At 27.4% G+C, this 23,383-nt stretch overlaps 1 protein-coding gene across 1 annotated transcript; it reads right to left on the bottom strand.

Annotated features, from left to right (window-relative positions):
• Positions 1 to 1,406: 1,406 nt before the first annotated feature.
• LOC125816215 (peroxidase N1-like) lies at positions 1,407 to 3,013 on the bottom strand. Its single transcript, XM_049495800.1, has 3 exons — positions 2,530 to 3,013; positions 2,085 to 2,247; positions 1,407 to 1,947 (listed from the first exon to the last, which is right to left on the bottom strand). Exons 1-3 carry the CDS (start codon positions 2,941 to 2,943, stop codon positions 1,529 to 1,531), a joined length of 996 nt encoding a protein of 331 aa, XP_049351757.1. The 5' UTR covers positions 2,944 to 3,013; the 3' UTR covers positions 1,407 to 1,528.
• Positions 3,014 to 23,383: the final 20,370 nt, after the last annotated feature.

Genomic DNA, 23,383 nt, shown 5'->3' with positions numbered 1-23,383 from the left:
AATCTATTGAGCCGAAGCGAATATTACTGTTGATTTTTAATAGGTTGCATAGAATATAAAACCATACAATATAATAGCCATCAATTATTTGCAAGATCGCATGCAATGTCATCAGAGACTTAGTCGCGTGTGTCAGCTTCAAAATAAATTTTATTTCCAACTCTTTTAACCAAAAGTCAGTTGGATTGGGTCCATCCAATTAAGGTTTGTGTCCACTAGGAAAGCTACCCTTTCCAATTGTCACATTAATATTAATCAAATCCTCCTTTTGAACTACTAATCCATCACGTGAATGTGCATTGTTTTATCATTTAAGTATTTATTTTTTTCCATTCGGTCTCTGGTTTCGTGCCAGGAAGTCCCACATTCGGGTAAAGTGCTCTCTAACAAAGGCGATTCCGTATCCAAGAGACTCAAACCCAAGACCTCTTAGTTAAGATATCACTCCATCACAACCCTTATTGTGCATTGTTTTATTCAATTTCATTTGTCTATAGACTTTTACGTACTCTTGGACCTTGGTTGACTTCTCTAACTAGGTACTCTTGTAGTATCCTCTACATAAAAATCTATTGAAGTCTTCCCAAATTTCTAAAAATTGCCAAGTGCTAAAAATATGTAAGTAGTAATATATTCGCTTTCAGAATTACTTCACTACTTCATGGCATTCTTTTTTGGCTATAGGTTGTCCTTGCTCACCTACCATTAGAAGCGAAGCTAAGATTTCAACTTTATGGATTTTAAATTTTATAAGTAGGAGTAATAATAATTGGACTTTAAATTTAATGTGTACATATTCAATGAATTTATTAGCACAAATAATTATTTGAACAAAGATACTAGTTCTGCCCCTGCCTAAAATATGTTTGAGGCTAATACTATCACTTCAAAATTGTTTGGGTTTTTCGACTCTATTCTCCATTCCATATTTAGTATGCATGTAATTCTTCCGTACAATTAAGCGTAGGAGAAAACTAAAAACAGAGTACGCGCTCTAACAAATTAAAATTTTAAAATACGTTATATATATTTAAAATGTGAAAGGTTTTTACGCTATTAATCTAATTTAACATGTAATGATAGATATTAATTAATGTTATCGTAGATAGTCATTCATAATTATACCTTACTGACCTGACCACAAAATTAAGACTTTTCTCAACTTTTTGTAGTGTGCAGATTATTGCATAATCAGGTTAAGTCCACTTATAACAATAGATAATAAGATAAATATATCTTCCTAGCAAGTCTGATATGATAACCTAGAAAATAGAAGAGTAACATGTTTTTTAACTGTTTAAATTGACCTAATGGAATAAGAAAATTTCACTCACTCTTAGTATATATAACTTAAATCCGTAGTCTTTTCATTTTTTTCGCTTTTTTTTATCAGGAGCAACAAGAAGTTCACTGGGTAAATGTTTTTATTTATTGATATTGGATACTACTAACAATTTCATCTTGCAGCTTGCGCTAACTGAACGAAACTAATTAGTATACATATATATTATATATATATATTTATATATCAGTTGAATGCAGAGCAAACTTTACGAATTTCACCGTTAGTCCCTGTCAAAACTTCAATATTGCTCATTTTAACCATGGACCTTCCAAATTCCAAGCCGAATCTCAATCCAAGAAATCCCCTGAGGCCTAAATACCTTTGGACAAACACCTTAGTCGAAGCATCGGTCCACAATTTCTGGTCTGATTCCAGAATTCCGCGACCATTCCTCAAGTTAGAGAAATACGAGGTGTCAAAATTGTTCACGCTTCCAGTGTCTAGTGCCACACGCTTCGAGCCATCCCCGTTTTGTGGACATAATGCTTGGAGCTGAGGAAGAAAGGTTGAATCTATTGAAGGGTCAGGGGCACCAGTGGAGTTGAAATTGTATAGCCTGTAGCTGAAGAATTGGCATGCTGAGGTTCCAATTGTGTGCCCACCTGACCACACAAAATTAAAATTAATATGTCATTACATTCAGAGTCGTTTAAGTCTTTAGTACTAACATTATCCAGAGTATTGGTTATAAATACTCAAATCAAAATTATTTGTTTTAGTAATGTTATGTTAGACTTACCAACAAGGGTGACAAGATCTTGAGTGTTGAGACCCTTTGCAGCAAACTTTTGCTTTTGAGCATCAACAGATTCAGTAAATCCTGGCAGATTAGATGCGTCTGATGCTCTTGAAACTCGTCCATCTCTGCGTCCCGTGGGCACAGACCAGGTCAATCCCTTAGTCTGCATCAACAAAACTATATTATTACGAAGAACTTAAATTTTTATATACACCGATAATATAAAAAAAAAAAATTATACTACATTACTAGTACTATATGTTAACTAGTAGTTATAGTAGGAAAGTGGTAAAATGTAACGTATAATTATTTTTTAGGTGATCTGAAAGTGTCAAATTTTGTGAAGTTAAACTCTGTTACTAATGCATGGGACCATATATATAACCAAAAGGTCCAAAGAAAAAAACTATGTTCTTTCATGCAATATCCATGTATATATAATTACCACGAGAACGGAATCACGAGCAGCAAGAGCAAGAATGTCAGCACATGAAACAACTCCGGGACAAACAGCTTCAATTTGCTGCTTAGCATCGTCAATAACCTCGTATCCTCTCAACAAGGTATTCGGAGGAGCTGTTCTCTCAGTGCCAGCACCAGAAATGAGGATGGAACCGTCACAACCTTGTACGAAACAATCATGAAAGTGCATTCTCAACAATCCTGGTGCCACCGTTGGATCAGACTGAAAATGAGACCTCACCGTTGATTGAACGATGGATTCGGCTCTTGGACACGTACTGGAATAAAATCCAACACGAGTCCCTTGGCCGAATACCATAGTCACATCAATTACTAGCACGAGAAAAAAAATAATTGTAACCATTTTGTTGATTGAATTGTAATAGTAGTACGCCATATTTGGTGTTATGTACGTACTATGAGTATAATATTCTACACTCTTTTTTTTTGTTTTGTTACTTTGCTTAGTGATTGAAATTGTATAAGAAACCTGGATATATTTATAGGCACAAGCAAATAAAGGATATACATGCAACTTATTAAGTAGCTAGATCAATGGAGTAAGAGACTACGAGTAAGCAAAGGTGGCTAACATAACAATACTTGAAAATGTCTATATGGGGCCTATACGCGTTTGATTTTTTCTTCTTTATTAATGAAATTATTAATTGTTATTGTTTTTTTGCTTTTGTGATGTGTGGTGAGTGGTGGATCAAGAATTCAACGTTGTTTTGTGGCCATGAGTTGGCATGCAACTAATGTATTCTCTCCGTTCCAATTTATGTGATGTAGTAATGATATGAAATTTAAGAAAAATAATAATTAATATTGAAACTTGTGGTTTTAAATAAGTTATAGATGTTGTACGACTATAAATCATTTTATTAAGGATAAAATAATCACTTTAAAATTAAATTGTTATTAAATATAAAAACGTGTGATTCATTTTTACAATAATTTAAAAAAAAATATGTCATATAAATTGAGACAAAAAAAATAGCACCCTTGATTTTGTCTTGTCTCTTTTAACTCAAGTTTGTAATTAATATATATGAGATTTGCATGTAAATTTGTAGGTATAAAATAGTGAATTTTGTAGGGTGTTTGGGTGTCATAATTGATAAGCTAATAATGTGAAATGTTGACTAAAGAAAAGGTAGGGATTACTATTTACTAGTACTAGAAATATGAGGTCATGTTAAGAAAAGGAAAAGCATTATTCGAAGGAGCACTCGTATCTTCAATTTGTGAGGGAATAATTGGGGGGTTTCACACTTACTTTCGGTTCTATGTATTAAAAAAATTCGTCAATACATGTTGCTATTGGTAATATTAATTGCATATCGGTAGGGCACGTTAAAATTTAGAGTTTAAAATTTTTTATTCCATAATTGTTCAATATAAATATTAAATTAAAATTAATGAATTTAATCAAACTTACACTCAATAAATTTAGCTCCGTCGAAGATTGGGACATTGTTTTAGTGCGTTTATTGTCTGGTAGTGGTACTGTAAAAAGAATAAACAAATAGAGAAGTGACACATTGTACAAAAAAAAAATGTGCAAATCAGATTCATAGTTCTAATAAATTGACCACTCCACTTTACTTTATAGTATTCTCATATTTAATAATGGATCGTTCATCGGTATAAAAATAATGTTATATGGAATATATTTATTATATTTATGTTAATTATGCATGGTTTGATTTGGGATTATTAAAACTTGAATGCATTGCATAAAATAAAAAAAATTACAAAAATATCCTTCACAATTATTATGGAAAATTTTGAGGGGTAATTGAGTTTTAATCAGGCTAATGCATGCATTTAATCTCCTTGCATTACTAATATCTAGAAATTCATGATATTAGTAACACACCTTGATACACAATAGAGTTGCATAGCATTAAAAAATATATCAAACAAGATATATTTCACTAACACAAAGTTAATGCATTCATTATTTTTGTTAATAAACTCTATCAAATGACCGACCCTAAGAGACTACATTGGGGAGCTTGGGGTAGTAAGGGGTATTTTGAAATTATCAGCTAATTTATCATTTCTTTTGTTTTTCTTTTCAGCTTAATATAGTTTTTAAAAAAAATTGTTTTCTTTTGAGCTTCTTAATAATTAATCAATTATTGCTTATTAGTTAATTTTCTTTGTTATTCAGAAATATAACATTTTTAAAAAGTAACAATAAAGGCATTATTGGAGTAAACGGTAAACTGTTAACGAAATATTTTTTTTCAATTTCACATCATTTAAAGATATGTTTAACCCTTTTTCGTTCTATATATCACATCATGCATATTTATCTAGATTTCGACATTTTTTTTAATATTATATCAGTTATTGAATTAAGAAAACTGAAGGACGTTCCTTCTATCCCTTAAATGGGCCCACAATTTTCCGATGTAATCAAGTTCATTAATTTTGGGTCGATTGTATACCAAAAAATCAAGGTTGACTGTCAATTTTAACTTTTTTTTCTTTCAATTTGGGCCTATTTTTTGTAGTGTCAATAATTTAATTGTAATATTAATTGCAGATTGGTAGGGCACCCCAACATTTAGAGTTTATGAATTTTAATTTTCAAAGTTATTAAGTTTAAAATTTTATTCAGTAATTTATTAATATAAATATTAAATTAAAATTGGTAAATTCGATCGTACCCACAATCAATAAAGGGGCTCGGACGAAATTGGGACATTGGTTTAGTGCGTTTATGGTCTGGTAGAGGTACGGTAAAAGGAATAAACCACAAAGCAAATGGAGAAGTGACTCATTGTAAAAATAAATAAAAATATGTGCAAATCAGATTCATAGTTCTAATAAATTGACCACTCCACTGAGTCACCAAACATATACATACTGTATATGATTGGGCGTAGTGGTGGCAATTTCAGTCCATATTAATGAAATGAATTAATTTTGTTTATATTTAATGACTTGGATCACTTATTTTTTAATTGATTAAATATGGGCTTCAAGCTATTTTATGAGTCTCTACAAATATAGTCAAAATAGGTTAAATATGGGTATTCATATTGACCGATAATAGATCACTTAGTTTTCACTTTCACTCAAAAAATTTAATTGTGCTAAAAAATAAAAAATAAAATATTAATTTTCAAAAATTCAATTAATTTTCGAACTTAATTGAAAAAACAGTTTTTTTTTTTTGTTTTTGAAAATAAAAAAAAAATTAGGGGTAGGTTGGTGGAAGGGGGGTGCCCCGGGGGAGGGGGTAATTTTTTATTTTTTTTGAAAAAACAGATTTTTTTTTTGTTTTTGGAAAACAAAAAAAATTAGAGGTCGATTGGTGGAAGGTGGTGGGGGGAGGGGGCATTTTTCTTTTTTTTTGGAAAAAAAATATAGGGGTAGGTTGGTGGAAGGTGTGGGAGGGCGGGGTTGAGGGTGCCCAGGGGAGGGGGTTAATTTTATTTTTTTCGAAAAAACAGTTTTTTTTTTTTTTTTTTGGAAAACAAAAAAAATTAGGGATCGGTTGGTGGAAGGTGGGGGTGCCCAAGGGGAGGGGGTAAATTTTTATTTTTATTTTTAAAAATAGATTTATTTTTTTTTGTTTTTGGAAAACAAAAAAAAATTAGGGGTAGGTTGGTGGAAGGTGGGGAGGGGGGCACCCCGGGAGTGAAGGATGCCCGGGGTGGGGGTAATTTTTTTTTAAAAAAAACAGATTTTTTTAAATGGGTTAGAACTATTTTACCCAAATCCATATTTACCCATATTCTATTTGGGTGAATTGTAATCCAAACCATTTTTGCTCAATCCATCCAAATCCGATCCAATCCAACCATTTGTCACCCCTACTTGGGTGGATGATATATAACATAAGAGAAATGTTATTAAATTAGTGTTTTTTTAAGAATATTAATAGTTAGATGACTAAAGTAATAATTCATATCAATTTTAAAATGTTTTCAATTATTATATCTTTTTTTACGCTAGTAATATTATATACCATAAGTATAAATGTAAATATGTTTCTGATTATTTTATTTTTTTGGAGTAATTAATCAAAGTTTATTCCATCGAGGAAACTACGAAGAATGTAGCATGTTGGAATTTCAAGTTTGGATTATTTTAGACCCAATTTGTTATGTTTGATCTTTTGGTAAAATGATTTATCCTCGCTGAATTTATTTATTATTGCTCGTATATATTTCCCTACGCTAAAATATCATCTTATATTTCTACACCCAATTAGAAATTAGGAGTTTTCTTTTACCTGGTAAATACATTCTCTTTCACCACTTTATATTCAATTTTTGGGGAAACTGCGAGAAAACACGCCAATTAAAGCATATGTGCCAATTGAGAAGCTAATAATGAATGTGACGTATGGGGCTAATGAAATAATTCATCTGCAAAAACAATAAAATCTCATTAAATTAATATTCAGTAAAATTATATTTTCTTCCGATCCAACTTGGCCAATGGAAAAAATTGTCCATTTCGATAAGATAATAGTATATTTTTAGAAGACCCCTGTATAAATATGGTCCCATCAATAGATAAATTAATAATTCTTTAAAAGTACAAATATATCTAAGACAATTTAGTGAAATATAATTTTATTGTGTATTTTTCTTGTTACAGTTAAAACTGGTTGAAGTTTATCTCTAACTTTTCTTATTGCATCAAAAAATTTCAGTGTTATCTTTTCGAACTGCACCGTAAAATTGTGAAGAGTTCTAGATGCAATAAGTGTTTTCTTATGCGTAACTGGTTGCAAAGGTATTGTATAATCTTCAACTTCATTATCTACGTTGTTTTTTCGATGGTATCCACAATTTCTTCTAAGTAATGAACCTTTGAACATGTATCACTTTCATCTGAGTAATCCAAACGGTTATTGACATCAATTTTTTTGCGGTGACATCATTAATCACGACCTCAAGTTCATGAATGACGTTTTCACGAAACACTCTTTAAATTAATAATATTAATTTATCAATTAAATAATACTTCTACAAACTAATAATATTTCATAATCCCACCTATATTAATTTAGTGAAGTTTTACTGTAAATGACATTTTTAATTAACCACATTCTTTGAGGAACTACTCATTTTTTAGAAAATAAGTACTTCATTTATTCCTATTTATAAGTGTGCTTATTAAAAATAAATTGTTAATATTACTTACCATTTCACAAAATTAATGCATAAATTACATTATTCTTCCAATTTTACCCTCGATAATTATTAGCCTTTAAAATATGAATAGATTTATATAAGAAAAACTAAATGATTAATTCATGTTCATTGATCAATTTAATTAATTAAAATAAATTAATTTATGTTCATTTATTGAAAATTTGACTTTAAGAAATTACTGATAAAGATGCAATAGTAAATTTACATAGTTTCTTAAGAGACGGAAAATCTAAAAATTATGACATAATAGCAACGGAGGGAGTAGTGTTTTTACTTTTTACTAATTTTTCCCTAATCGAAGAGAAACTAAATTCTACTACGTAATTCTTATTTCTTGGTTAAATAAACAAGCATGATTTTGAATAAATAAAATCTTCTTTTCTTGAAATCTTAAAATGCCGCTTATTTTAAAACCGACAAAATACACGACATCTTAGTCAATAGTCATAATTATTAATTAATTAAGGTATCAATCTAACAACTTGACATTAGTGTCATTAACACATGATTACATGTTTATACAAGCAGAGGAGTTATCACGTCACCTGCATAGAAATATCAAAATCTATTCGAATTGAGTCATGATTTATTTTTATTTTTTTAGAAAAAAGAAAAAGAAAAAGAAGAGGACGACCCACAAATCACAATAATAATTGGAAATGGATAATGTCGATGTTGATGGGATCTTGGATATGCACAAATATCAGTTGTAATCTAACAAACGTGTATTATTCAAACATAAATTATTAAATAAAAGTATTTTTTCGTAAATAATTTTTTTAAATAAGCAAATTTTAAAAAATTGATGAAATGAGCAATAATTACATAGTAAAGTTTCAAAAGTCAAAAAACACAAAAATAATTAAAATTCAAAATATCTTATATATGTATAAACATATAAATTATTTTGGGAGAAGACAACAAGTACCCCTAGATTATGACCGAAATCTCAGAGACACACCTTAACTAAACTAAGGTCCTATTACCCCTCTCCCGAACTCATTTTTTTGTAATTTTGTACACCTTTTGGCTTAAATGGCACATCCCGTAACTCCACGCAGTTGAGGCGCGTGGGAGATATTTGGATGCCACGTAAATCAAAAACGTGTACAGAATTACAAAAAAATGTGTTAGGAGATAATAGGACCTTAGTTTAGTTAAGGTGTGTCTTTGAGATTTGGGACATAGTCTAGAGAGGTACTTCTACCTTTTCCCAATTATTTTTCTTATCAATTTACACCATACAATTTTTCGGGGAAGAAATTAGAAATATCAATGAACACTTTTTTTCTTACTTTGACAAGTGTAAGTCCACCAATCCATGCAACAAGGAATAATTATCGGTTAAAAGTATTTCCAAAAAAATTATTGGTGTAGTTGTCTGTTTTGTCTTGTGTGCGAAGAATGGTAAATTATCTGTGTCTATGATTTGGATTAAATTCATGATTACCACCTTATTATTTTAATATTATATTATTGGAAAGTACTTAAGTTAAAAATGAAAGAAAGGAACTTCGATATCTTAACGTTATCCAAGCTAAGGTTAATATTGGAATTAAGATGGAATTCTCCATGTTCAATTATTATTCATACTAACCAGTCAACTATATATTAATCTATTATTAGATGAATTAAAAAAAAAAAAAAAACATATTAATCAGTCAACTTTACTTTCGCAGCCAAGAAAAAGAAAAGTAAGCAAGAAGCATTAATTTCCTTTATAGAAATATGAAATATCTTACAAAAACTATAAATATATAAACAAGTTGTATGCAACTATTCTAAGCAGGCACTACACGTTACACTACAGTGTCAATGGCGCAGTTTTAGAATAAGAATTATTCAAATCGAATATTTTTTTATCACACAAATATCACAATAGGGGTCCTAAGGCGGGAATTGTCTATACGTGAAAGTCCACTACAATTTCAATAAATGTTAGAACTATAAACTTATACTTTCAAAAATTCAATAAATTTAATATTTATAACTAAAAAAAAATCAAACCTATTAAGCTTAGTGAATCTTGAATTGGCCACGTCTAGGCTCTAACCACAGTAGTACGTTGTACATAGAAAACTTTTATTAATTTCTTCAATGTAATTTCGGTAAAATTGTACCACCGCTGGTTAAAATGCAGTAGTACGTTGTACATTGAAGATTCGTAAAATCCAAAAAAGATAAACAATAATTTGTTTTAATTTATGTGACACCTTTTCAATTGACATTAAAAAATAATTTTAAAAAGAAATACTTTTAAAATTTATGATTTATAACAAATCTCGTAATTTGTGTAACTATAAATTAAATCATTTCAATAATATTAAAAGAGAATTTTTAAATTTGATTTTTTTAATAAGTAAAATGTGATGTATTTTTTTTTCGAACGAAATAAAAAAATAAAAAATCACAAATATTGAGGCACAAAAACTAATAAATAAATGAATAGCTGAAAAGTCGTCTATCAAATGTCATCATCTTAGTAGGTGAAGAACGCGTTCCACTTGAGAAATAGTTAGCCGATTTGCATGAATTACGTGAATTGATCAAAAATATTCTCTCCGTTTAATAAAAGTAGTCTATTATATTATTTTGAGATATTTAATAATATTTATTCACTTTATAAAATTAAGGGATAAGAGTTTGAAAAATACCTCAACTTTGGTCGTTTGTTGTTGCGATACTAAACTTTCATAAGGACCTATTACCTCCCTAGACTATTTAGTATTGTATTTTTTACCCCCTTGGACTATTTAATAGTGTATTTTAATATATGTGCTCACGTGGACACATTACTATTTATAATTTTGCATTATTTTTTATGTCCACATGGGTAAATATATATGTTTAAAATAAGGTATTAAATAGTCTAGAGAGGTAATAGGTCCTCATGAAAGTTTAGTATTGCAACAACAAATTCCGACCAAAGTTGGGGTATTTTTCAGACCCTTATCCCTAAAATTAATGAATAATTTACACTAGTTTTTAATTTATTCTTATTAATAATTATAGTTATTTCTCTACATTTTTTAAGACATTATATTTATTATATTCAAAGGGTAATATAATAAAATTACCCTTCTATTTATAGTTTTTAAGAAATATACAAAGTCAATAGTAATTATTTATAATTAGGCACTATATAGCGAAGTCAACGTTGCCTTAATCAGGATGAGTGAAAGATACATTCACCAGACAATGCTTTGTCTCCTACTGCAAGAAGCTTCCCAATGATACCATATCTCTCTGATTCCGCCACTAGCTAGATGTAGTGGCGGAACTAGAGGGAGCTACAAAGGGTGAGCAGCAAAAATGATGGATTTTTATTTATTTTTTATAATATGAGGAATTCAATTCCTATTAATAACGTGAGAGTTTAAATAGTCAACTAACTGAGCTACTAAGATTTTTAATGGATAAGTTAAATTGAATATGAATAGATTGAAAATAATTAAATACAAATTGATAAAATATTTAATTTGTCTTTATAGTTAGTTACTTAAATGATAAACATTTTATTAAAAGGTGAAAATTCTTAAAGAGTAACAAAAATAAATTTATGTTTAATCAAAAAATGAGCTATCCATATTTATCTATGGCTTCAAATTTATAAGGTAAGAACAAAAGCCAATATTTATAATTTATAAGCTTAGATAATAAAAATTAAAAAACATTGAAGATTGGAATGACTCGAGGGCTAAGAGACCTAACAGCTCGTTTGACATCGCAGCTAAAAACTATTTATTTTTAGAAGCGTTTTTTAAAATAGCTTTTTAAAAAATTGCTTTTCAAAAAAAGCAATTTTTATTTGGCAAATTCATTTGAAAAGTGTTTTTGATAAGCAATTTGTGTTTGACTAACTTTTAAAAAAAAAAAGAAGTGTTTTTGAGAGTCAAATTACGAAAAAGGGTAGCAATGTGCTTTTAATATTAAGATTATTTTATAGAGATAAACTATTTTAAACATCTAATACAGAAACTTTAACTACATTTTTTATTTAATTATTTAAAATATACATATTAAAATTTTCAATCAATATTATACATAGATAAATATTGTTGAAAAATATTGAAAAGAAGAATCTTTTTACTATTTATTACCTATTTTTTGGATTCAATCTTAGCTATTATCCTTTTTTTTTGTTTTGTTATAATACCCTAAAGTTTTAAAATTTTCAAATTAAAATAAAATAATAAGTAAATTAAGAAAAGAAAAATTGTTATTTGTTACTTTTTTGGGAGAGTTTAAATCTTTAATTGTTATTTTTTCTCTTTTTTAATCCAACAAAAATATCGTTGTTACTTTTATTTCTAATTATGTAATATAATACATAAAGTAATATATACAATATAATATATAAAAAACAATATAAACATAAATAAAATAAAAAATTTATTATATTTTTAAAAAAAAATCTTGAAATAAAAATCATTCAAACTTATTACATTAGGAAAGGTGGAATAGGCTTATTCTTATTTGTTTTGTTAATTTTAATTTTCTGTTTATCTCGGCTCGTTTTGGGTTGGGCTATGCTTGAGGTGGTGTTTGGTGGTGTAATCTTTTTGACTTGAGATTATTAATAAAAGTCCAAAATTGCTTTAAAAAAAATAATCAAACTTATTACATTTGTGGGTTAATTAATATGGGATATATGATAAATATGTATATATGTAAGAGATATTTTAGTCTTAAAAAATAATTTTTTATTTCTTTTTTTGTTTTAGCTTCTTCCTAACTGTAGAAAAACAGCTTCTTCTTCCATTTAATAACAGTTTTATGAATTTGTCAAACACTTAATTTCTCAAAATAAATATTTTTTTTCTTTCTGACCTCCCAACAACTATGTCAAACACGCTCTAAGTGTTGATTCTGGAGCGACGGTGGAGTGGAGGCAAATAGCATGAAATACCAAATATGAAACTTATTTTCGCGCTTTATAATTTTTTTAAAAATTATTTTCCCAGAGAAAATATTATTTATAAAATTTTGACCAATCAAACATTCATAAAAAAATTGAAAACAAAAAATATTTTCCGCCGAACCATTGTACACAAGTAGGGGTGTTCATGGTTCGGTTATTGATTAAAACCAATACCAAACCAATCTAGTCTGTTTTTTAAATTTCTATAACCAAACCAAACGAAAAAGATAACCGCCGGTTTGGTTATTGTTGGTTGGTTCGGTTTGGATCTGTTTTTCTGGTTTATTCGGTTTGAAAGTAATAGTAATTTATTTAAGGACTTACAATAGACACAAACACCTAGCACATGAACAATCCACATTAAAGCTATTGCCAGTTCAATTAAGCAATTAAGCAATACTAGAGTTATTATTACATGAACAAAGTGTTTCCATTAAGAGAAAGTTTGACTATTTTATGTGAAGTAGGGTAGTTAAAGACTAAAATGAATTTTGATGGACTTGAACTTATGATTGTTATAGTTGGGCTTGAGAAAATTGTAAAGTTAAAGATTTAAGTTAATTAAAATTTAACAAAATATTTATATTTTATTTATGAATAATTATAGAATTTATATATCTAATTTATCGGTTCGGTTTGGTTATTTTTTGCGTTTTTTTTAGTAAAATCAAAATCAAACCAAATAATATCGATTTTCAAAATTTGAAACCAAACCTAACCAAACCCAACCAAATATCAATTTTTTTAATCGATTTGATTCGAATTGCGATTCGATTTAATTTTTTAACCATAACCATGAACAACTTATTAGCCAAAATCATTCTCATTTTATGAGAGTAGATCTATTTTGGTTCTTCAAATATAAATTTGAACAACTTTAATCCAACTAATAGAACAGACTTAAAATTAACGATAGCTATAAAAATAAACACTCTCCTTTTTAGCAAACATGTTACCCGAAAAGGAAATAGAGCTTTTTTTTTTTTCTTTTTTTTAAATTTATAATCGCCATTAATTTAAGTTTTGTTAGTTGGATCAAACATTCTCCTTTTTAGCAAGTTTAAGGGACTAAACTATGTTCAAAGGTTATATTTAAAAACAAAAATATACCTACTCGTATAAATAAGCTAAGGGATAATTTTAACTAAAAATTCTAAAAGACACCCTAGGTTCACATTATATTTATGTACAATGGTGGATGTTAGTTCATTTTAGTCAAAGCTCTCCAATGTGAAAGGAATTAGCAAATTAGTGGCCATGCATATAATTTAATTAATGGGAATCCTAGCTATTTAATTTACTCAATTTTAATTTACTGGCTGTCAGCATTTAGATAATAAAACAAATGACTTGTGAGAAAGTTGTTCAATGATTTGGCATATTAGTACTATTGATTGATTGTTTATTATGAATCATGATTATTAGCCACCACTGAAGAAATTAATTTGACTTGGTAGCTCAGTTACAAAATTGCCAGCATACAATTGGATAAGTAATTGACTAACGTCTGACTTTATGAGTAGCAAATATTGATTTACCATGAGATGTATAGATAAAAGAAAATTCAACTATATATTATAATTTATATCTATGAAATTTATTTTCAACCTAAACATGAATATTCCTTGTTCATTATTATCCTCATGCAAAAACAAAATTAGTTAGGTTGGCTAGTGTCTTCTATACTCTATAGTCTTATACTATTCAAATTTCAAAACATACATTAAATATTCAAAGAAATAGAAATTGCGTTTTATATAATTATAAATCATGAAGAAAAAAACTTGTTTTAATTGTACGATAGATTAAGCTTATTAATTCTAGCAAGTATTCTCACTGATTATTTTGGAAAAAGAGTACTAATAAGATAAATATATGCAATTTAAAACTTGATTTAGATCCGTTACGTGACAGTATTATATCGCTACTGTACTTTTTTTTATCTTTGTAAATTGTAAATTAATCCTAAAATTAAAGTGACTTTGACTAAAGCTCCGTTTGACATTTTTAAAATTAAAAAATCAGACAAAAGCTAGAAGACAACGGAGCAACGTGGAAATTGCACATGAGTTAGCTATTTTAATTTGAAAAAAAAATGCTGGAACGCAAAATAAATCTAGTGGGAGTAGTATATTTTGGACTTAAAAGATTTAATGCAATTAAATAGAGGGTTGGAATAACCAAATCCTACTTTGCTTACTCCATTACTAATTGGAAGTGTAGATGGTCAGAGATAGCAAAATAGCACCAAATATTTGCCCCTAATTTTAACGGATTCAAAGACATGAAGTTAGGTACCAAGTGCACATATAGTTGATTTTCAATAAAATCACCATTTGAAGTCCTCTTAAGAACTTACTGATGGTAATTAATTTTTTTGGTAGATTTTTGTACCACCTATTCAATTAGAGAAGACTTGTTTAATTTTGGGGAAACATTTCATATTGATAACACAATTTCTTAAGATAGTGTCCAGCACGATTCAAACATTATTTGTGTACTACTTAAAATGTTAATAATAGTAATATCTATCCAATTAATTTCAGTACTATTATTTTGTTAAGTAATAAGTTATATATTATTGTGATTTTTAATTGTTTCGCAACAATATATAGTATCAATTATGTTGAAGAAAAGTGGGAGAAGAAGCGACAGTTTTATAATTTTGAATCATAATATTCATAAGTTATGTCCAGATATAACTTCAGTTTCTAAAAAATGTTCGACTAAAGAACAAAAATAAAAAACAAGATCATTTAAAGAGCAAAACGTGTAATTTTATGTATTACTATTATCACCAAATTAAACCTTTTCGCAATATTACTAACACCACTTTCCTGATTGTGGATTTTCAATGGAACTGGAAAGTTAGGCCAAAACTTGTTATAGAATTTAACATTTATAGATTATAATTATAAGGAGAAGTTCTGAATTCGAGGATTAATGAAGATTAATGTGTATAATGAGGACCAGTTATTTTTTTGAGGGCTAATAGCCTCCAATGATTTGTTGCCTAAGTGACAAAGCTGAGATGTGAAGACTTTTAGGATCAAATTTCTTAAAATAACTATACTTTATTTACATTTTTTTTATTGCAGCTAACTTATATTATTTTCTAATTGTACTAGATTACTACTGAACCTACGTGTATGTGCATTGCTACATTATAAAAAGATGTAAATACAGTACACGTTTCATATATACCTACATTAATTAGTCAAGATTTTACATTATTCAGTTAATTAATTATTCTTTGTGGTACATGCAGACATGCACAAATCACACCAACCAATTTTTGTTTTCTTCATGAAATAGCCACAAAATTGTTACTTTATATATTTTTTTAAAAAAGATAGCACTATGAGAAACTTTTTTAAAATTTTCTTAATAGAAACAGCACGTGTATGAGGCATTGAGGTGCACCTCATTGTATGCTTTTGATAATAGAGAATACTGTACCCTTTTACTTTCTTGAAATTATGAAGGAAGAGAGTAGAAAATTATTTGGTGGAAGGGGACTTCGATTTTGAATCATTCATAATTAATGAAAATCTTAATTCTGCCTCTGATGACTAGAGTCTAGAAGAATATCTTGCAAAATCTTAATATATCATGTCAAGTACATCAATTGTAACGATAAAAACACTAAGATCAAAATATATACTTGCTCCATTCTAAAATAAATATTTTTTCATCATGTTAAATAGTTTCTCGGTGATATAAGTATAGAGTCATAAGATAAGAGAAGATAGTAATTTTACGATATGATCTTGTAGTAAATAATTTGATCGAGATATAAATGATAAAATAAAATGTTACCCAAAAAGGAAATAGCTACAAAGAGATAGGAGGGAAATGAGTGGGCATTTGACCATGTTTGTTAATTGTGAAAATTTTAAAAAGTAAGTTTTTATTTTTAAAATAAAACATGATATTTGAAAATTAGAACTGATTTTAATTATTTGTGAACAATTTAAAGTGAAAAAAAATGAAAGCACATATTGTTATCTTTCAAATTCTTAAAAATTCTGCAAGTCGTACAGTTTAACTAAAAAAAAATAAAAATGAATCATGTCATGTGCATTGAAAATTTGAAACTGCTCTATTTAATTCTGCCTTTATTTTGCATTTTTCTGTTTTTGCCTTTCATTGAATAGCACACTCTTTCTCCCTTTTAAAAGTGCTTGGACTTGGGGATGGGCTTAGGCAACCCAAAATTAACATTAAAATTAAAATTCGAACTTTTTGGGCCTATATGTAAATGACATATATATATATAACTGTTATGGAAAATTAGCAATAAATAGCCCATAATTAAATAGCATTTAATAGATCCAAAAAAAGAGCACAAATTAGCCCATATTAACAAACAGCTACTAATAGATTTTTATTTTTTTAAAAAAATAATCTTGTGAAACTAACCGCCACGCAACATTAAAAACGGAACGTGGGAAACCATATAAACTCCCCATATTCAGTATCCATAAACTCCATGAATTCATAAAAATTCATGTATCCAATACAAAAAATCAACGAGGTTCTATTACAAACATCAACAAATAGATGGCATCTTTGATAGTGTTGATTCATCATAGTGGAGACTAGAATAGCGCAAATGATTTTGTAATTATTCCATGGAGGGGTGGTTATTACAACAGACATTGATTTCAACGGATTCACTCGTTTGATTTCAAGCCGTCTAAATGTCGATACTTCCTTGAATTCGTTAGATTTTCATTATAAAATTGATGACAATTCTATGCCGATGTTGATACGAAACACTATGGAATTACAAGTATACATCGAATTGAAGAAAGGTTCAGGAAACTTCAAAGACTAACCATTGTGCATAACTTGGAAAGCCATAGATATTCATCATACACTTTCAATTAATGGAGAAGAATATGGGGAGGTCAATACCCAAATAATAGCTCATGGTAACACCAACACATACAATTTGAATGTAATTGAATATAACAACATGGTTACTCGGGAGATTGCATAGTTTATCTATTATCAAATGATTTGGTTTTTATTACGTGAATGAACAATCATGTATACAATGCGTTAGTGCATACATATTCGTGTATTCATTCACTAAAAAAGTAAACACTGAATCGAATAATCTTTTATCACATGAATGAGTTTTTATCACGTGAATGAACAATCATGTATACATATCTGTGTATTCATTCACTAAAACTTTGTATACATTTCATATTCTTCCTTCAGTGTGTAAATGAGGATTGCACTTGGAAATTAAAATGCTCAGCATTACACACATAAAAAAATATACAAAGTTAGACGATTCATTGCTGAACACACTTATCCTACAAATGATAGACTAATGTCGCAACGAGTTGCTACCTCAATTATACTTGGAAGAGAAATACAATAAAAATATCATGATCCAAAAGTTGTATACAATGCGAGAGACATAATTACTGATATGCATAAATAATTTGGACTTGATTTGACATACTGAAAAGCACATAGAACAAAATTAAAAGCATTGAAAATGGTTAGAGGTAGATCCCAAATAGGAGAAAAAAAAAGAACAAAGTTCCACATGCTGCCACCAAACTTAAAAATAATTAATTTAAATAGAAATAACTTCCCATGGAATAACGTGGGCTAAATTATGCCAATTTTAATTTTAAAAAACATTTTTTTGTATAAAAATAAAAAGGGGCTAAATGTTGCCAATTAATAAAAAGAGATTATATGTTGTGTCATTTTTTGGTATTGACATCTAGAAAGTCGAATAGTAATACGTAGCCTTTAATATGTAAGTTGGTCAATTTTCTTATTATCTTATTACCCCTACTGAAAAAACTATTTCACTACACATACATCACTACCATATATACAATATTTACCTCTAGTTTAAAACAATTACACATACTATCACTTTTTATATTTATACCATATATTTTAAAAGATTTAATCAGATACAGAAATCCTTTAAATATGATATAGAATAATTATCTTAAATTTAAACTCCTTAATTAATGACCCATTAACAAGTGAATGTCTTATACTCACATCTACCGTCTCCCCCATTCCCACATCCATCAATCCTCTTTCATTCCTAATTGATGATACTTGACATCTATTGCCTCTTGACTTCAATCTCAACCCAATCTGCCGAATTGTTGCATAACTACTGCTCTTCAATTAGGCATATGCAACCCTTTCCCAAAGCTAAATGTCACAAGGACTAATCCAGCGGTTGGAGTAATATCACTGGATTCAACAAACTTTTGGATCTATGATGTCGGAGGAATGTCACATGCAAGCATCATTGGATTCAAAATGCTTTGTTGCCGGAAGAATTTTGAATCTTCTTACTTTTTAAAAAAAATTTAGATTAATGATAAAATTGATATTCTACCGTCCTGATTTGTTCCTAAATTAGTGCGTTTCAGTTATATTATATATTTTGATATACATAATTATTATGTATCCGAGATACATATCTTGTAGGAGGAATGTCAGATGCAAGCATCATCGGTTTCAAAATGCTTTGTTGCCGGAAGAATTTTGAATTTTCTTACTTTTTGGATTAATGATAAAACAAATACTCTACCATCGTGATTTGTTTCTACATTAGTGTGTTTCAATTGTATTCTATAATTTGATATATTCTCTTATTATATAAGAGGGAGTTTATGATGGGACATTGTGATGTCCAATCATAAACTCCCTATATAATATATAATATATAATATATAATATAATAAATCATTTTTTCTACTATATAATATATATTTGTTTTTCTACTATAAGGGAGTTTATATAATATATAATAATATAATATAATAAATCATTTACAAATGACTTAAAATATTTCATAGTTAAAGGATATATAATAAAATATGTTCGCTCTCAAAATTCTATCCGGGTCACATATATTGGGACAGAAAAAATAACATATATCATTTTAAAATTACCAAAAAAATATTATAAATAATAATAATTAACAACTTAAAATATCTTAAAGACATTTTAAAAGGGTTAATTTTGTAATTGTAATTTCTACTATATAATAAAAGGGAGTTTATATAATATATATTCTACTATTATATAATATCATAATAAAACCCCTTTTATTATATAGTAGAAATAAATATAATATATATATATATATATATATATATATATATATATATATATATATATATATATATAATATAATATAATATAATATATAATAATATAATATAATAAATCATTTACAAATGACTTTAAATATTTAATATTTAAAAGATATATAATAAAATAGGTTGACTCTCAAAATTCTATCCGGGTCACATATATTGGGACAGAAAATATAACATATATCATTTCAAAATTACCAAAAAAGTATTATAAATAATAATAATTAACAACTTAAAATATCTGAAAGACAATTTAAAAGGGTTAATTTTGTAAGTTTATCCATATCACATAAATTAGGACAAAGTGACCAGCAATGTAAGTTATTTGAAAGTTACATAAAAATATTATAAATCACAATAATTAATAACTTAGAACATTTTTTTAAAAATGCAAATTTGGATGACTCTTCAAATTTCATTTGTGTCACATAAATTGAGACAACAAAAATAACATATATTGCGCCCATTTTAATTTATTTGTCTTAATTTTTTTTTAAATTTTTTAAAAATTGCGTAAAATTACTATAAATCATGATAATTGACAACATAAAAAATTTCAAAAATAAATACATATAAAAAAATTCGATTAATTCTTGAAATTAATCTATCGTTAAAAATTATGTATAAAATACAATAAATCGTGATTTTGACCACTTAAAATATTTATTAAAAAAACAGAAAAAATAAATTGACTGATTCTTAAAATTAATCTATCAATGTCACATAAAATGAGACAAAAGTAGTAATATGTATTGTTTAATGGTAAATTATTGAAAACTACGTAAAATGTATTATAAATGTTAACAATTAACAACATTTGATTGAATCTTGAAATTTTATCAATGCTACATACATTGAGACAAGTGGAGTAATATATATTAAGTATTTAAAAATTACGTACAACCATATTGCTTTCTGTAGGCTTTGAATTATCGTGGTCATTTTTTTGGCTGATACAAGTTTTGTACTTTTTTTTAATATTATAAATCGCAATAATTAATAATTTAAAATATTTTAAAAAATATATTAAAAATTTAGTTGGTTTCGGGAATTTTATTTATACTATATAAAATGGGACAAAGGAAGCAACATATATCATTTACAAATGACTTAAAAAGCATTAAAAATTAGAATAATTACCAATTTAAAATATTTAAAAGTTATATAATAAAATAGGTTCACTCTCAGAATTCTTTCAGGTTCACATATATTAGGACAGAAAAAATAACACATATCATTTTAAAATTACCAAAAAAGTATTATAAATAATAATAATTAACAACTTAAAATATCTGAAAGACATTTTAAAAGGGTTAATTTTGTATTTTTATCCATATCACATAAATTAGGACAAACTGACCAGTAATGTTGGTTATTTGAAAGTTACATCAAAATATTATAAATCACAATAATTAATAACTTAAAACTTTTTAAAAAAATAAAATAAAATTTGGATGACTCTCCAAATTTTATTTGTGTGACATAAATTGAGACAACAAAAATAACATATATTGGGTCCATTTTAATTTATTTGTCTTATTTTTTTTGGGTTTTTTATATTTAAAAAATGCGTAAAAATATTATAAATCATGTAATTGACAACATAAAATATGTTTTGAAAAAAAAATACAAAAAATTCCACTCATTCTTTAAGTGAATCTATCGTAAAAATACTATAAATCATGATAGTTGACAACATAAAATATTTCAAAAATGTTGTATGTGGATAGTCTTATTGTGCCTTGAATAGCGTCAAATAAAGTACAAGTTTGTGATAAAAAAACTTATTCCTTTATCCACGCAAACAATCGCTTCAAAATCTCCGTTATTAGCCCCAAAACATACCATTTATATTATTGGGCCCGTGCCCGTGCCCGTGCATAGCACGGGCAACATTACCTAGTATAATTATATGTATATGTTATTATGTATCCGAGATACATGTTTTTGAATATAATGTATAAATTAATACTAGATATATATAAAAGATACATGAAATTAATACTAGACCCCTATAACAAATGCACGAAATTAATACTAGATACTTTTATGATACATATGAATGTATTTGTTTGATACTCATGTATCCAAGGAGTCGTTTGGTAGAGTGTATAAGAATAATGTTGAATATGATGTATTAGTAATGCATGCATTAGTAATGCAAGCATTAGTAATGCTTGCATTAGTTATGCTTGCATTATTTCTTATACATTGTTTGGTTTGATGTATTGGAAATTGCAAGCCTTGTATAAAGACTATTAAAAATATATTTGTTTACAAAAATACCCCCACATTCTTTTACAAAAATAATAATAATAATAATAATAATTATTATTATTATAATAATAATAATAATAATTATCATAATTATAATAATAATAATTATAATTATAATAATAATAATTATAATTATAATAATAACATAATAATAATAATTATTATTATTATTAGAGGGTAGTTTTGTCATTAGTTAATCTAATGCATGTATTAAAACCATTGCATTGCTAATACCTAGAAATCCATGGTATTAGCAATACACACCTTAATACACAATAGAGTGTATAACTAATGCAAGCATTAGTTATACATAGGTTGGAAAAGAGTACCAAACAAGGTACTAGTAATACACAATGCTAATGCATGCGTTATTTTTCCTAATACACTCTACCAAACGACCCCTAAGTGTTTAGTTTGTTGGATACATTATATATTGATAATAGATACATCAAATTAATGATTTATTATTTTAAGGATAATAAAATGAAATTAATCAAATTACATAACCAAAATATACATGTTTTTGTCTTTTATTAATAATATTAATGAATTTATTATTTCAAATAATAATAAAATGAAATTTATTAAACATAGATATACTTCTTGATTTCTGCCTTAAATTTAAAGGATTTGATTAATTTAATTCCAAAATTAACCGTCCATATATTCTGAAAATCCTCAATTACTCCACTAATTAAGGAAATCAGTTACAATCAATTAATTTAAATAAATAAAATGCGTATCTCAGTTTTAAAATTCGGCAGATACATGTATCTCACAGATTCAAACTCATGTATCCTAATCATGAAATATGGTAGAGGAAGTAATATTTAAAATTATTGGGAATCTTAGTAATTAGGACCTAAACTAGTGAGATTTATGTAGTTCTCCCTTTTAAGAACCAGTTTTAGACTTTTTAGGGACTAATTCCCCAAAATTAATACACATTTTTCTTGTAGTATTCGTTTCTGAAGTCAACAACTTATGTTGATCAAGAAATTTCATTTTTTTGCTAAACGTTTTATATATTTCACATAGGTATGTATTTTTTTTTTATCAAAAAGAAAATTGATTTTGATTTGATTTCTTTATTCGAGAAGACTAAACTAGCTAAAGATAAATAAAATCAGATAATATTCTATTATTTGAAACCTTCTTTCATTGATTAATTAACCTTTCGTATATTTATGAGAAATCTAGCTCAACTTATTTTATTTTATTTTTAAATTTGGGGGCGATGTTTTGGAATGAAACGATTCGAATTGCTAAAAAATAAGAATAAGTTATGTTTTA

The sequence above is a fragment of the Solanum verrucosum genome, unplaced genomic scaffold, assembly GCF_900185275.1.
Source record: "Solanum verrucosum unplaced genomic scaffold, falcon-dt-bn FXZP01000261.1, whole genome shotgun sequence".
In the NCBI taxonomy this organism is placed as follows: domain Eukaryota; kingdom Viridiplantae; phylum Streptophyta; class Magnoliopsida; order Solanales; family Solanaceae; genus Solanum; species Solanum verrucosum.
Note: the sequence above shows the minus strand (reverse complement) of the source record. Positions and strands in the feature narration are given on the sequence as shown.

What these genes read in the sequence shown, in the direction of transcription:
- LOC125816215 (XM_049495800.1), bottom strand. Translation starts at nt 2,943, where the DNA reads ATGGCGTACTACTATTACAATTCAATCAACAAAATGGTTACAATTATT. An exon ending in CTCGTGATTCCGTTCTCGTG is followed by an intron (nt 2,248 to 2,529) that starts GTAATTATATAT and finishes TTGTTGATGCAG; the next exon opens with ACTAAGGGATTGACCTGGTC. An exon ending in AGATCTTGTCACCCTTGTTG is followed by an intron (nt 1,948 to 2,084) that starts GTAAGTCTAACA and finishes TTGTGTGGTCAG; the next exon opens with GTGGGCACACAATTGGAACC.